This window comes from Canis lupus, chromosome 30, assembly GCF_011100685.1.
Source record: "Canis lupus familiaris isolate Mischka breed German Shepherd chromosome 30, alternate assembly UU_Cfam_GSD_1.0, whole genome shotgun sequence".
Taxonomy (NCBI): Eukaryota; Metazoa; Chordata; class Mammalia; order Carnivora; family Canidae; genus Canis; species Canis lupus.
This window is the reverse complement of record NC_049251.1, coordinates 17733667-17748487: the sequence shown is the minus strand read 5'-3', so window position 1 is coordinate 17748487 and position 14821 is coordinate 17733667. Positions and strand designations below refer to the sequence as shown.

Genomic DNA, 14821 nt, shown 5'->3' with positions numbered 1-14821 from the left:
GCTTATTATATATTATATTATATAGATGTGGCTGCTAAGGTTCTTTATGAATTTGTCAGAGTAAGTGAGCCAGAACCAATCAGGGGAAGGACACAGAATTTGTATTTGGAGTAAGGGATTTCTAAACTATTGTTTAAGGAGCAAGCCACACCATTTATCCCATACTACCATTAACCACTCGGCTTCAGTTCCAGGTCACTAACCTTGGGATCTAGGTCATCAAGAACATTTTCCAACTGTTTCAGTTCCTCTTCTGAGAGTTTGCCAAGCAGCTCATCTTCATCAATGTTCTTGTATTTCTCCAGCTCTTTTTGAAAAGGGAGTGCCATGGCTTCTTATTTGCCCTTCTCATGGGTCTTGAACATTTAAGCAGGCCAGCTTCCTGAGACCTCAGAATACTACCAAAAAGAAAGAAACACTGTTATCTTATTCTGCAACCAGGACTTATTAACAGGAGACCAGGCTCTGCTATCTGCCAATGGAGTCCTTATTGGACGAATAATTCAACGAAATGGTAAGATCACCTCCAATGGCAGAGCAAAACCCTGTTGACAGCTTAGAAGGTGTTTGCATATGCATTCTTTCACCTATTTAGGTCTTTACAAACAACCCAGAGAGGAAGCCTGGGTAGATACTAATATGCCACTTTACAGATAAAACTTTTAGGCAAAGGTGGCTGAGTGCCTTGCCCGAGGCTCCAGAGCTGGGATGTGCTAGGGTCTCCTGACTCCCAGCATAGTGGGTGCCTTTCCACCACACTACTCTGCCTCCTCCAGTTTTCCATAGAAAATAGTGAAAAACAATGAACTAATTGTAAGGCAGCTGTAAGAAGCACATTTGTGTCTTCAGGGAGAGAGTGATGTGAAGAATACAAAATGGGGTTCATTCAGGAAAGAGAGTTTGGAACGTCTGTGTGAGAAAGCGTTGTCCACTAACGCCCTGCAATTAATCCAAGATTCTAAAATCCTGACTATGTACTCTCCACGTTCCTCTTCTCTTTTTTTTCCCCCCTCATCTCCTGTTTTCTTTCTAGCCCCAATTCTTTTTTTTTTTTTTTTAAGATTTTATTTATTCATGAGAGACACACAGAGAGAGAGGCAGAGACACAGGCAGAGGGAGAAGCAGAGACACAGGCAGAGAGAGGGAGAAGCAGGCTCCATGCAGGGAGCCCAATCACACCCTGGGCCAAAGGCAGATGCTCAATCGCTGAGCCCCAGGTGCCCCTCCTTTTTGTTTCCTTGGTCATGCTTTTTTCCTTTTCCTTTCCTTAGTCATGCTGCCTAGTTCGTTATACTTCCTTCATACCACCTCACTCCTAGACTTCCGCTCAAAATGAAATTCTTATGCAATCCCATCTTTCTTGCAGAGGATTTTCCATCTCTCCTCTAGAAAGATAATGTTGCAATTAGGAAATAGCAAGGTACTTAGCTGACTGTGTTTCTCCTTAGGCGGTACTAAACTCAATCAGATCTTTCAAGGCAATTAATATTTGTTGCATACCTACTATTTGCCAGGCACTCATCTAAAAGCAGTAATACAAAGATAAACAAGACGTGACTCCTTCTTCAAGAAGAGCACAGCTCACCGAGACACACAAGTAGAGAAAATACTACACGATAATGCTATAACAAAAGTAAAGTGTAAAATAGGTTTAAAAACATATGAGGAAGTAATCACTAGGTAAGGGGGAGGCTTGAGGGGAAACTAAAAAAGAGGTTCCCTTTGAGCCTTGAAGGAAGAGATCATAGGCAGATGTGGGTGGGGAAGGGTTATTCCAGGAAAAGGGAACAGCATAAACAAAGGCACAAAGATAAGAAGGTGTCTGATGGTGTGCTGGTGAATGGTTGGTATGCTACAGGGCGAGGAAAGAACTAAAGGCAAGAAAGGGACATGTGTGCAGCGCCTTCCCTATAAGCCCTGCCAAGGAACCTGCGCTTTATTCTCTTGGAGATAGGGAGCCACCACAAATTTTTAAAGCAGAAGAATCATCTGAGAAACACTGAGTTTTTACGTAAAGTAATTCAAGGGGCTCCTGGGTGGCTCAGCCAGTTAAGTGTCTGCCTTCAGCTCAGGTCATGATCCCAGTGTCCTGGGATCAAGCCCCAAGTCAGGATCCCTACTCCATGGAGAGCCCGTTTCTCCCTCTCCCTCTGCCAGTGCTGCCTGTCTCTTCCTCTGCTTGTGCTTGCTTGCTCTCTGTCAAATAAAATCTTTAAAAAAAAAAAAATAAATAATTCAAAATGTAAGAATGAAGAATGGGAAGAACGGTTTGGGAAGAGATCAGTTGAACATGAGCCACTGACGGGTTATTAGAATGTTGCTTCCCTCTCTTACTAATTCAACTGCTCACCACATTCACGTTTGTGGTTTTCTATTTGGCTGTCTTTTCCATGTATAACAACTCTCTTTCCCATTAGCCAGCTTTCTTTCAAGCTTCCATTGCTATTAGTACAGTAAAATGAACAAACAAAACTCTCCCCCCAAAACCATCCCATTATAGTCAGAGACCAATTAGATCATAGGCACTTTGTTTTGGTCTCAGATACCACTACTTTATCATGTGACCCTGGGCACAGATCTAAATCTGCCAGGCTCTTATTCATCAAATTAACTGGTTGAACTATCCTTTTTAATGGACTTGAAGTTACACAGTTTCCTACATCTAACATTCTGAAGTTCAGGTGTGTTTTACAATTGATGATCCTAGGATTACTGTTGGCCCAGCACCAGTCAAGATGTACTCAACACTGCCTACAAAGGCATAATATCAAAATCACCAACTTCAAAACTAGAAGGGTGAGTGCCAGGGGTTTGGAAAAAAAAAATCCAAGGGACTTTAAAAAATGGTGGACCACTCTTTTAAAGCCTAATGGGGAGGGGAGTAAGAGAGGTAGCAACTCAGGCATGTTTAGCAATGCTCCCAAAGGAAGATCCACATTAAGCTAGTTCTACATAATTACAGAGTGGGCTTAAGAGCCTAGCATTAATGGCTTTTAGTTCTTTTTACAGGCTTTTAAAAAAAATTACCACTCTGGCACAGAGGAGATACTGCATGGGAAAAAACAGACATTAATGACTGAATCAGAAAGTGATTCAAAAAGTTACATTCTAAATGTGAAGAACTTTTAAGAATATTAACCAATTCTTTTCACTTGCATTTTCCCTTTATGCCCCAGGGTGATCTATAATTTAAAAAATCTATTCATAGAAGCTTTATTTCAAATAGCCAAACACTGTGAATAAACTGAGTGATCATTGGTGGGTAAATGAATAAACAAATCATGGTATATACATAAAATGGAATCTATTCAGAAGTAAAAAGGAATGAAGTATTGAAACACACAACAACATGGATGAACATCAAAATAATTATACTGAATGAAAGAAGCCAGACCCAAAAGAATACATATGGTATGACTCTATCTAAAATGCTAGAGAATGTAATATATGTTTTTAAAGATTTTACTATTTATTTATTTATTTGAGAGAGAATGCATGAGAGAGAGTGAGCACGGGGTTGGGGGGGAAGATAGAGGGAGAAGCAGACTCCCTGCTGAGCAGTGAGGCTGACACGGGACTTGATCCCAGGATTCTGGGATCACAACCCGAACCAAAGGCAGATGCTTAACCGACTGAGCCACCCAGGCACCTAGAGAATGTAATTTATATGACAGAAAGCATATTAGTAGTTGCATGGGGATGGAAGAAAGAGAAGTAGGGAGGGGCAGAGGAAGGGATCATGACAGGGCATGAAGAAAATTTTGAGTTATACATATATTAATTCACTACCTTGATTGTAGTGGTTTCACAGGTGCATGCATACATTAAAACTTAGCAAACTATACACTTTAAACAAATGCAATTTGTTGTATGTAAATTAAAAGATTTCAAAAGAGTCTGTGTAAATCTAAAACTGCTCTTTCAATAAAGTGAAAACTATTTTTAAAGAAAGCATGCATTATATTTTAGCTGGCAACATTTTTTCCCTTAGTGGTACATAAATATTGACGTGTTTCACAATCGGTAGTACCTGAGAGCTATTTGTATTTCTAGTCCAGGATTCTACAACTATACTCCTAATTTCACATCCTCCTGTGAAATTGACTTGCTGTCCTGATTTTCTAGATCATACCATTAATCTACCAGTCATGCACTTTAAAAACTGAGACCACCCTTAGATTCTCTCTCTTCTTTCCATGGCCACTTGGTTAGCATCTCCTGTGGAGATGTACAGAACTTTTCACACCACCCCTTCCCATCCCTCTTGTTTTGGACCTTTGTCCTTTGGGCCTGAACTACTCTAATGGCATCTTGAAAGATTTTTCTTCTTCCCTCTAAGCTGCCAGAGCACCACAATCGGGTCATCTTTCTTTATACTGCTAACAAGCCACTTCTCTGGGTAAGGGCTTACAATGGCTCCCTCTTGTCTACAGAATGAAGTTCAGACAGTCTAGCATCCAAAACTTCCATAATTTGGCTTCAATTTGCACTTTCTGTTTTCTGTCTTTATTACTTTCCCAGGGAGTTATTCTACTCCAGCCGAAAAGGCTCATTGGCTCTCTGAGATCGGCAGAATAATGACCCCCTACAAATGTTCAAATGCGAATCCTCAGGACCTGGGAATATATTACTTTACATGGCAAAAGGGACCAGGTGGGTTAAATCAAGGATCTTAAAATAGGGAGATTATCCTGGATTATCTGGGTGTGTCCAATATAATCACAAGGGCTCTTAAAAGATGAAAGAGGAAAGCAGAAGAGCCAGAGGAGATGTGATGACAGAAGCAGAGGGTCAGGGTGATGTGATTGCTGGCTTTAAAGAGAGAGGAAGGGGTTGAGAGCCAAGAAATGTGACCCGCCTCTAGAAGCTGGGAAAGAAAAGGAAATGGATTCTCATCTAGAGCTTTCAGAAAGGAGTACAAACCTGCCAACACCTTGATGTTAGCCCAGTGAAACCTGTTTGGATTTCTAACCTCCAAAACTGTAACACAATAAATCCTTGTTGTTTTAAGCCACTGGATTTGTAACAGCAGCAACAGGAAACGAATACACTCTCTTACCTACATATTTCCATTTTTCAAGATAATTGTTCTGGGTATCTTCTGTTTGCCACTCTACATCCGCTCTCCACCTTGCTCTGTGCTCAGGAATATAATGTATTTATACTGCATCGGGGCTCTCTTGCTCTCTGGCTTATGTTTGGCCAGCAGGAGGCCCTGGCAAGAAACTGGAGGGCAGGGAGAGAGGAAGGTTGGTCCAGAAGGCCACATCTCTTAGGCAGCTCTTTATATTTGGCGGCTCTCCCCAGGGGTTCAGGCCTGGGGGCGGTGATGGGTCTTTGTTGTGGCTAGTGCCAGATTTCTGCCTTACTGGATTCTCTAAACCCACCCTACATCTTTGTAAATAGCCTCTTTATTTAAACTTCTTCAAATTATTCAGTTTGAGTGTGTCCTCTGTTTCTTGTTGGGGCTTTGGCTGCTAGAGTAATATTCCTCGGAATGCCCTTCTCTATTCTCATGGCCTATCCATGTGCTCTGCTTTGGAGACCTGGCTCAAATCCCAGCTCTGCAGGACCATAGAATGTCAGAGCCGACTGAGGCCTGAGAAATCAGCCAGTCCAGCAACATAGACAGCTTTTCTTTCATCACTTTACCTTGCTGTCTTTTGGCAATTCCACTTCCTCCACCTCAAAGTCCTGTTTCAGAACTTCTCTTTTCACCCTGTAATTCTCCCTGGGGGAACTCACCACCTCCAAAGTTTTAACTATGATCCATATGTTAAAGCCCCCCAATCCATATATTTGTCCCAGACTTTGCTCCTGAGGGCCAGGTCCAGATATTTCTAACTGGCAAACAAACATCTTTACTTGGCTGCCTCAGGCACCTCTGGGTACTCTCATCATGTGTCCTCCCAAAAAGCCTCTCCTACTCTGGAATTTCCAGTTGGTGCCAAGAAACCAGGGAGCCATCCTTGACACCTTCTTTTCCATGTCTCCTCCACACCCATCAAACACCAAATCCTGTCCTTATCTAAATGTGTCAAAATCCACCTCCTCAACTTGTCTGCACCCCCACAGCCAGTCTTACCCACTTCCGATCCATTCTCCATACAAATGGCCAAAGTGATCTTTTTAGACAACTCTGCCATATTATTTAAAATTCTCCAGTGGCCTCCCTTTGCCTTGAGGATAAGGATCAAACTCACAGTCTGGCCTGTCATCCTCATCAGCCTCATCCTGCACCACACTCCCCATCTCCTCCTGGCTCCAGCCTCCTGGACCTCTTCCAATCCCTGGATCATGCCTTATGTTGCTCACTCTGCTCATAGAGCTAGTTACCCCCACCCTTCTCAGTTGAATGCTGTCTTCTTTGTCTTCTGGTCTCATGTAAGCTTCAATTCCTCAGGGAGGCCTTGTTCAGACAAGGTCTGGGGCACTTCCTTCCCCCATGTCATAACCTTGATCAAAGCTCTTGACTTTATTACCATTGCTTGTTTTATCTCTGTCTTGCTAATCTCTGTGAGGATGGGGACTATCTCAGTTTTATTCATTGTTATAATCCTGGCTTCCAACACAAGTCTTGACCCAGAGTAGGCATCCAAAAAACACAAATGAAGAAAATTAGCTCAGAGAGGTGAAGTGACCCATTGGCCTAGGAGCTCATTCCACTATATGCACTGCTCTACTCTCTGGCATGGAACTTGCCGAGGCCACCTAAGACCACCGATATTGCTCCTTTTCCTAAATTCACATTGCCTATGTCACCAATTTGGTGTTCATCTCTTGCTGTCTTTTCATGTTTGTTACATGTAAGGTTTTCTCTCCAACTATATATACTAGGAACTCCCAGAGCATAGGGACAACATCGTAATTCTTTATATTCTTAGGTTTCTCAAGCTCAGGTTTGTATATTCATTCAACAAATATCTACTGAAAGCTCATCCTTTCCAGATACTGCTGGGAAAATAGCAGCCAACAAAGCAAATGATATCCTGTGCCCCAACCAAGCTTACAGTTTAGCCTGGCAAGTAGTTACATGTTAATACTATGTAACAGTACCTGTTAAAACAAATTGCATGTGTTGCATAAATAAGTGAGTGTCAGAGCCAGAGGAGAAAAAAATAGTGCATCTTCCTGGAGCAAAACTTGGACTTGAAGATTTGGGGGAGAGCCAGTTACTATTGTTTAATAAAAAAAAACACAGATATACTGTGGAGAAGAATGCAGCACTCACAGAGCTTTTAAGGTCAAACTGCAGATTTCTGGCTCATGGCTGGCTGGCCTGCTTTAGCTCCCGCCAGGGCCCCACAAGGGTTCACATTTGTTCTCTCATCCTGATAGCGATGCCACAGTGGAAAGTCTGCAAAGCACTGCTGCAGCCTCACCTCTGGCATAGTCTGCCCCATGGCAAGCACTCAACATGCAATAAGATACTAATGCACATGCTGGAATGAAGCAAGTGCCCAGTAAGGCTTCCTGGAGTCTAGGGGGGAATGTACACTAAGTCAGTTAGGAAAACAGAAAATAGCAGTAAGGACCCGAGCAGAAGGAAGAATGGCAGGGCCCTCCACTAACTCTTCTGTGACACAAAGACACAGGCCCTATGAAGGAAAACAAGGGGTATAGCTTCCTATGCTTCTCTTTCCACTACCTAATTCGTATGAGAATGCAGTATGAGAGAGGAAAATCAGATACCACACCAAGTGCCCAGTCTTTGGCCCTGCCTACACACCAAGACTTGGAGCCAAAGCCAAAACAAGCAGCCCTATTTATTAAACCCTGTCCAAACCAAAGACTAATTTTTACAAGAGTAAACAAAAAAAATACTCTTAAAAACCTAGTGACAAGTTTTTAAGTGGGCAAAACAGTGCCACAAGACCTGCATTTCTAGGAAAGCTACAATAAGGATGGCTCATTGAAAGGACATATACCACCCTGGGAGAAGTGGGGGGTGGGATGGGAGAATTGGGCTTCAACTACAGTGGCGATGATTTATTCCCAAGTAGGAGTAGAGAAATGAGAAAGCTATTATTCTTTATTATAAATCTTTAATATTTCAAGACAGTTTTTAAGTAATCATAAAACCAAACTGCATAAAGGCCAAATCTACATTTTCTAAAATTAGTAAATCAGAACAAAATCAGCATATCAACATATCCTCCAACAAGACATGAGTTGTTCCTATATATTTAATTCCTTTCTACCTGTGGGCACATACAAGAATGTGTACAAAACACACAGTCTGTGTTTTGAAATCTAGCTGTTTGAAGATGGCCCAGTCATGTCTATTTCTTTTTTTTCCTTCCTTCCTTCCTTCCTTCCTTCCTTCCTTCCTTCCTTCCTTCCTTCCTTCCTTCCTTCCTTCTTCCTTCTTCCTTCCTTCCAACAACCAAATGGCTCCTGTCCTATTCTGGGAAATACTTGCAGGTGACAAGGTACAGAGAATGGGGTGGGATAAGGAGAAATTTCAGGCAAAAAAGTATAACAGGGCAACTGAAGGGAATAAGCTGAAAGGGGAAGGAGGAACAGATCTTACCAGAATCAAGAGTTTGTATCTGAGACTATTTGGTCTTAACTTCCCAGACTTACCACACAAAAGTTGCTCAAATTTTGCTTGAAAACAGTCTCCTTTTAAAATAATGTGCCCACCCACCAGAATCAGCCCCTCACCAGGTTCAGAAGACTCAAAGCATGGACCTTGGAGTCAACCACCCCTGGGTGTGATGGTTACAGGTGTGAGTGAAAATTCTCTAAGCCTCTGTTCCTTCCTCTGTAAAACAGGCAAAAAACAGTATTTATCTCAGAAGGTGGAGGGACGCCTGGGTGGCTCAGTGGTTGAGCATCTGCCTTCAGCTCAGGGCGTGGTCCCGGAGTCCCGGGGTCCAGTCCCGTATAGGGCTCCTTGCATGGAGCCTGCTTCTCCTGTCTCTGCCTCTCTCTCTGTCCCTCATGAATAAGTAAATAAAACCTTAAAAAAATAGCTAGGCTCATTTCAGGACAAAATTATTTAAAAAAAGAAAGAAGAAGAAGAAAGTGGAGATGATGCTTAAAGTGATATGAGTACAGGCATGTACTAGTACACACAATGTCTAGTACACACACACATAAGCTCTAAGAATACACACACATGCAAGCCATTTCTCTTTTGTCCTTGGTCTCAGAATAGTCTTTTATTTGGGGTATTTGTTCCCTCTGTTATCCTTGTTGGGATCTGCTGAATATAGAGAGGCAGCATCTTCTAAGAGCCCTAGCTCAGCATTGCCAGGTGTAGTGAGCCACCATGTATAGGCTGGCCAAAGGAGATAGGTTTCTACCTGGGCAGGAAGCAGCCAAGAAGCTTCCTGGCTGCAGCAGAAGCTCGTTAGCCTGGGAGTCTTAGATTCTGTGCAGACTGCTACCTGGTTTCTAATTCTCTTGGCAGGTCCCACTTCCTGCCGCTGCCTTATCCCTTTGTCTGGCTCTATTCTCTGTTTTCTGAGGAGCTCCTATTTCCTGACTTCCATCTCCTTGCCTTGCACGTGGGTGGCTGTGTCTTTTTAATTTTTAACTGCCTCTTGGTTCTAGTCACATTCCCTCACCTTGCCTTTAGGAATTGACGGCTTCTCACTCCCCCCCCCCCTTTTTTTAAAGATTATTTATTTATTTATTCATGAGAGACAGAGAGAGAGAGAGAGGCAGAAACATAGGCAGAGGGAGATGCAGGATCCCCACAGGGACCCCGATGCAAGATTTGGTCCTGAGACTCCAGGATCACTCCCAGAGCTGAAGGCAGATGCTCAACCACTGAGCCACCCAGGCGTCCCAGCTTCTCACTTCCTGACTAGCACTATGGGTTCTCTATTTTCTTTCTTTCTTTCTTTCTTTTCTAAAGATTTAATTTGGGGCAGCCCTGGTGGCTCAGCGGGGGGCAGCCCTGGTGGCTCAGCGGTTTAGAGCCATCTTCAGCCCAGGCTGTGATCCTGGAGACCCAGGATCGAGTCCCATGTCGGGCTCCCTGCATGGAGCCTGCCTCTCTCTCTCTCTCTCATGAATAAATAAATAAAATCTTTTTAAAAAATTGGGTTGTATCTTAAGAGTTGATTCTGTTTTCCTGGTGTGGCAACAGAAGTCTCTTCTGCACATGCCTTCTATGAACCTCTTTGAACCACTTACAGTCTATAAGCAACCATTTGATTGTATGTGACTTACAAATAAAGAGAATGAGAGGAAACCCTACACCTTCTATTCTGTCAAAAGGCTGGATCTGTTCTTTCCCCAATGCTTCCCTAACTCAAAATAAAAAGAACCATTACCAGGAACTTCCTTCTATACTGACACAAGTCTTGAATGTAGAGAGTAAAGGGACAGTGCTTTCAGGATGGTTCTTGAGTAGAGCTAGCATTTCAAAGGTTTGGGAATTATTAATACTTTGAGGTTGGAGTTAGGGGATGCAGTATCTTTCCCCCCCTTTTTAAAAAGTAGTTTTCATGCCTTATATGGAGCTCCAACTGACAACCCCAAGAACAAGTGTCATCTTCTACCTACTGAGCCAGCAAGGTGTCCCAGAAGATGCAGTATCTCAAGAATAAATGATTGATAGTAACCAAAACAAACCAAAAAAAGGGAACTTGCCCTGAGCTGGCTCACACCTCCAGTAGGATTTAAATATTGGAAACACAAAGCCACAGATTCAACGCAGTTGTGTGTCACTAACCACGTAGTTCTCTACAATCCTTTCTCTTAGTTTACTCTTTAATTTCAACGATCTCCCGCACTTTTTTTAAATTTAAAAAGTTCAAACTTACAGAAAAGAAAAAAAGAACAGTACAACAAATACCTGCATACCATTCTCTTAGATTCACCGTCCTCATTTTGCCACATTCCTGGCTTGCTCCCGCACCCTTATACTTTCTGCCCCTGAACTAGCTGAAAGTCGCAGCTGTCATGACACATTTCCTCTAACATCTGTACTTCACACAAAGGACAGTGTCCTACATAACCACAATACCACAATTGTGCCTAAGAAAATGATAAAGTAATTCCATAATATCATTTAACATACAGTCCATGTTAAATGTTTTCCGATTGTCTCCAAATCATCTTTTAGAGCGATTTTTTTTTTCTGATCTAGGATCCAAAGTTCACACATCTCAAATGGTTGTTACATCACTTGAGTATTTTATTTTATTTATTTTTTTTTTCACTTGAGTATTTTAATCTACATACTCCTCATCCTCCTAGCCTTGACTTTCCTGTCTCTTTGGCAGGACCTGCATAGGCAAAGTCATGATCTTATTGCATCCCAACAGGAACTCTTAATAGATGTTGGTAAGCTTGATCACTAGGCTGAGGTGATGACCTCCTCATCTTTCCATTGTAAGGATACATTTTTCTCTAGGTAATCTACGGTGAGATAATCCTGTTCTCCAACAACCTCTCACTCAAAGGGTTTCAACCCAGGGATGAGTCCTTGCCTGAATCAGTTATGTTAGGGTTTGCATAGCACTGGTTTTCTGGTTCTTTCAGTCCTTTTATTGTGTATTATTCACCAATGACCCAACAGTACCCATCTTCTCTTTCCTCAGGGCATATGCTCTCTGGTTACTTCTTGCTGGGGCTTTCCCCACTGTTCTTCTTGACCACATTTGACCACTTTAGCCCAGACCTGGGGGTGCCATTTGCTTCTCCCCAGATCCTTCATGATCTCATGACTTCACCTTCAGCAAATTAAAACAAAAACAAAGAAACACAGGCTGCCTACCAATTTACAGCTCCGCAAAAATTAAAGTGTCTATAATACATGTTGATTGGGCTAGATGGAAGAGAGTGGATGGAGAATATCAGTTTTATTTTTTAAAAATCAGATTGCCTAAGCCTCGAGAAATCTTTCCTCCTCACTAGGGTAGAGCCACTTGTTCTGTCACAATCAGGCTTTTTGTAATGGTGTTGAACAGAAGCAACCTCATCTCTCCAGTTCCCTGATAGGAGAATCTTGGAAGAACAGAGGCTTGGAAATCATGTAGCTCAAAAGCCCCATTTTAAATGGATAGAGAGACTCAGAGAGATGAAGGGGAATGCCTAGAGTCCCTCAGCTCCTTAACGGTAGAGCTAGGACAGGAACCTGGTTTGAAAAATACCTCCTCTGATGTTCTTTTCATTCCCTTCCCGAGTGCCTTGTGATTCGGCTGTTTAACCGGCAAGATGAAGCCAGTAGCATTCACGGCCTCCTTCATTGCTAATTTGCATTTTGCCTGCATCACCTTCCCACCTTTGAAGGCTCTGAGTAAAAATTCCCATTAAGAAGAGCCTTTTATTAATATTATTATTTTAAAATCAATCTTCATTCCTGCGGACCAAAGGGGAAAATTTAGGCAGATTCAGAGAGCACATGCTACCATTACTTTGACCAGGGGGTAAAAAATAAAGGTCTCGAGGACCTGCATCAAGGCCGCTCCCTGAGCGCGGCTTTCCCGGAGGCTGAAACGCCCTGCGGGTGCGGGTGCGGGTGCGGGTGCGGGTGCGGGTGCGGGTGACAGCTCCAGGGATCCCCGGCGCCCGCTGGAACGATGCGGAGGCAGCACCGGGCTCCCGGAGCTTGTCTCACGGGCAGAGCAGAGGGCAGAGGCGGGAACAAAGCCCAGCGTGGAGAACCCCAGCCCCGCAGCAGACCGCGCCCTCGCTGCAGCCGCCCGGAGGGCTGCCGGGGCTGCGGAGCCGCAGTGCGGAGCGGGGAGCCGAGCCCCGGCGAGGCCTCCCGCGCGCGCCGCCCCGCACAGCCCGCAGGGCCGCGGCTCCGGGATGGGCGCCCGCCGGCCGAGCGCCGAGCATCCTCCGGCCCGCGGGCAGGGCGCGCCCCCCCCCCCCCCAGCGCTGCGGGCCGGGGTCCCCAGACCGCGCCCCCGCGCGCCCCGCCCCGCCCCGCCGCCGCCCCAGCGCGCGCTCACCGGTCCGTGCGCCCATCCCGGGCCGGCGGTGCGGGCCGTCAGTCCGTCCGTGCGCTCCGAGGCGGCGGGGAGCGCCGAGCAGGGGCGGCGCCGCGGCCGGGGCGAGCGCGGCGATCAACAGGCGGCTCCCGGCCGGGCGCGGCGCGGGGCGCGGGGGCGCGGGGGCGCGGGGGCGCGCGGCGGAGCGGGGCAGCCTGGGAAGCGTAGTTCGCGGCGGCGCGGAGGCGGGACCCCCCGCCGGGTCCTCCCCTGCAGGTGTCCCCTCCCGGAGCCCGCGCCCCGACCCCGTCACCGCGCTGCGGGCGACGAGGACCTCCGCCTTGGGGGGAAAGCGGTGCAGGCTCTTCGGAGAAGCTCGGGGCTCCTGCGGAGAGGGTGGGCGGCGGAGGCTCTCCAAGCCTGTGAGCAGCGGTTGGGTGAGTGCGCATCCTTACGCGGAAGCCCCTAGTTATTGCGGGGGGGGGGGGGGGGGGGGGGCTGGGGCGGGGACCTGGGGCGGGGACCCGGGAAAGAGGAGCAGCTGGGGTAGATGCCTGCAGGGAGCGCGGTAAGCGAGGTGGGGCTTAGCCAGGCCGATTTAAAGTTTGGGGTTAGGGTATCGCAGGGCTCATGCACACGCAGGGGCTTTAACTAGGCGTGAGACTGGACAACGCAGCCCATCCCGAGTCTTGGCATCCTCATCTGTAAAACAGGCTTAAAGCCTGAAGACGCGTGGTGAGGACTAACCCCGTATCAGGTGCACATATGAAAGCCCCTGTGTTAGGCACTTACATCCGCCACAAAGGCTCCTTCCTTGGGAGTCACAGGGGTGTTCCTGGGCACACTTCTTACCTGCAAAGTCCTACCTATATTACTAAGTTAAAACGAGGTGAGCCTCTTTGGGTTGGGTAAATAAATGTTAAAACCCACCTCTCTTGGGATCCTTGGGTGGCGCAGCGGTTTGGCGCCTGCCTTTGGCCCAGGGCGCGATCCTGGAGACCCGGGATCGAATCCCATGTCGGGCTCCTGGTGCATGGAGCCTGCCTTCTCCCTCTGCCTGTGTCTCTGCCTCTCTCTCTCTCTCTCTCTCTCTCTCTCTCTCTCTGTGACTATCATAAATAAATAAATTAAAAAAAAAAACACCTCTCTTGTTAGTCAGCCATTTAGCCAGTTCACTTCATCCTGGAAACGTACTGAAATGTCCTTTCCCCCAGGTTCTTGGGAGCTACAAAGATAGAGAAAATACGATCTTGTCTCTGAAGCATGAAAGCGGGGTGGGGTGGCATAGGACTAAGACTGAAATTACTAAAATACATGGCATAATGGAATTATCTTCCAGAAGCTTTCTCCAATTAGATGTGTTCTCATTCCTTTTTGAACCCTTTGCATACTTCTAGTGCCACTCTTGTATGTAGCATTTATCTCGACAGTTTAAGTATGTTGAGTTTTGTAAGTAGCTCCTATGCAGTATTTCACCTTATGGTGAGATTTGCCTCTCAGGGTTGCAGTGGAAGGAAAATAAACCAAAAAGATGGATGGAGCACTGCTGCTGTCATCTGCCTGAAATACTCAAAGGGTGAATGGAGGTGAAACAGCATCAGAACCTGGCATGACCTGCAGTTATCATGTGGCAAAAAAAAAAAAAAAAAATGCAGAGGAAATTTCATATTTGAAAATGATAACGCAATTTTGCGTTTGTGAAAATACTTCCCTATTCGTGTTCTTACTTGATTTCAGCAACAATCTGTGAGATACAGAGTAAGGATTTCCCCCAGATTTCTGAGAGGCACAGAGATGATATAACTTACTCAAGGTCATCCAGTTGACTATTAAGCCTATCTTCTCTTCTTCCACCCTGCTTGTTCTCAGCCTTCCCCAAGGAGACACTCTCAGCACCCTTTCGTTTGTACATTTCAAAAGAG

General features: G+C 45.4%; 1 protein-coding gene across 2 annotated transcripts in view; it reads right to left on the bottom strand.

Annotated features, from left to right (window-relative positions):
- The window catches only part of TMOD2 (tropomodulin 2), a 68349-nt gene that overhangs the window by 37451 nt on the left and 16077 nt on the right, over nucleotides 1–14821 (bottom strand). Inside the window, exons 1-2 of one of the 2 annotated variants that reach the window (XM_038580429.1) lie at nucleotides 12921–13056; nucleotides 204–398 (exon numbers count right to left, since the gene is read on the bottom strand). In XM_038580429.1, the coding sequence (XP_038436357.1) occupies nucleotides 204–329 (126 nt within the window). In that variant the 5' untranslated portion in view covers nucleotides 330–398; nucleotides 12921–13056. Of the gene's footprint in view, nucleotides 1–203; nucleotides 399–12920; nucleotides 13057–14821 lie in introns of those variants that run through there. The other variant, XM_038580428.1, reaches the window with a different exon arrangement.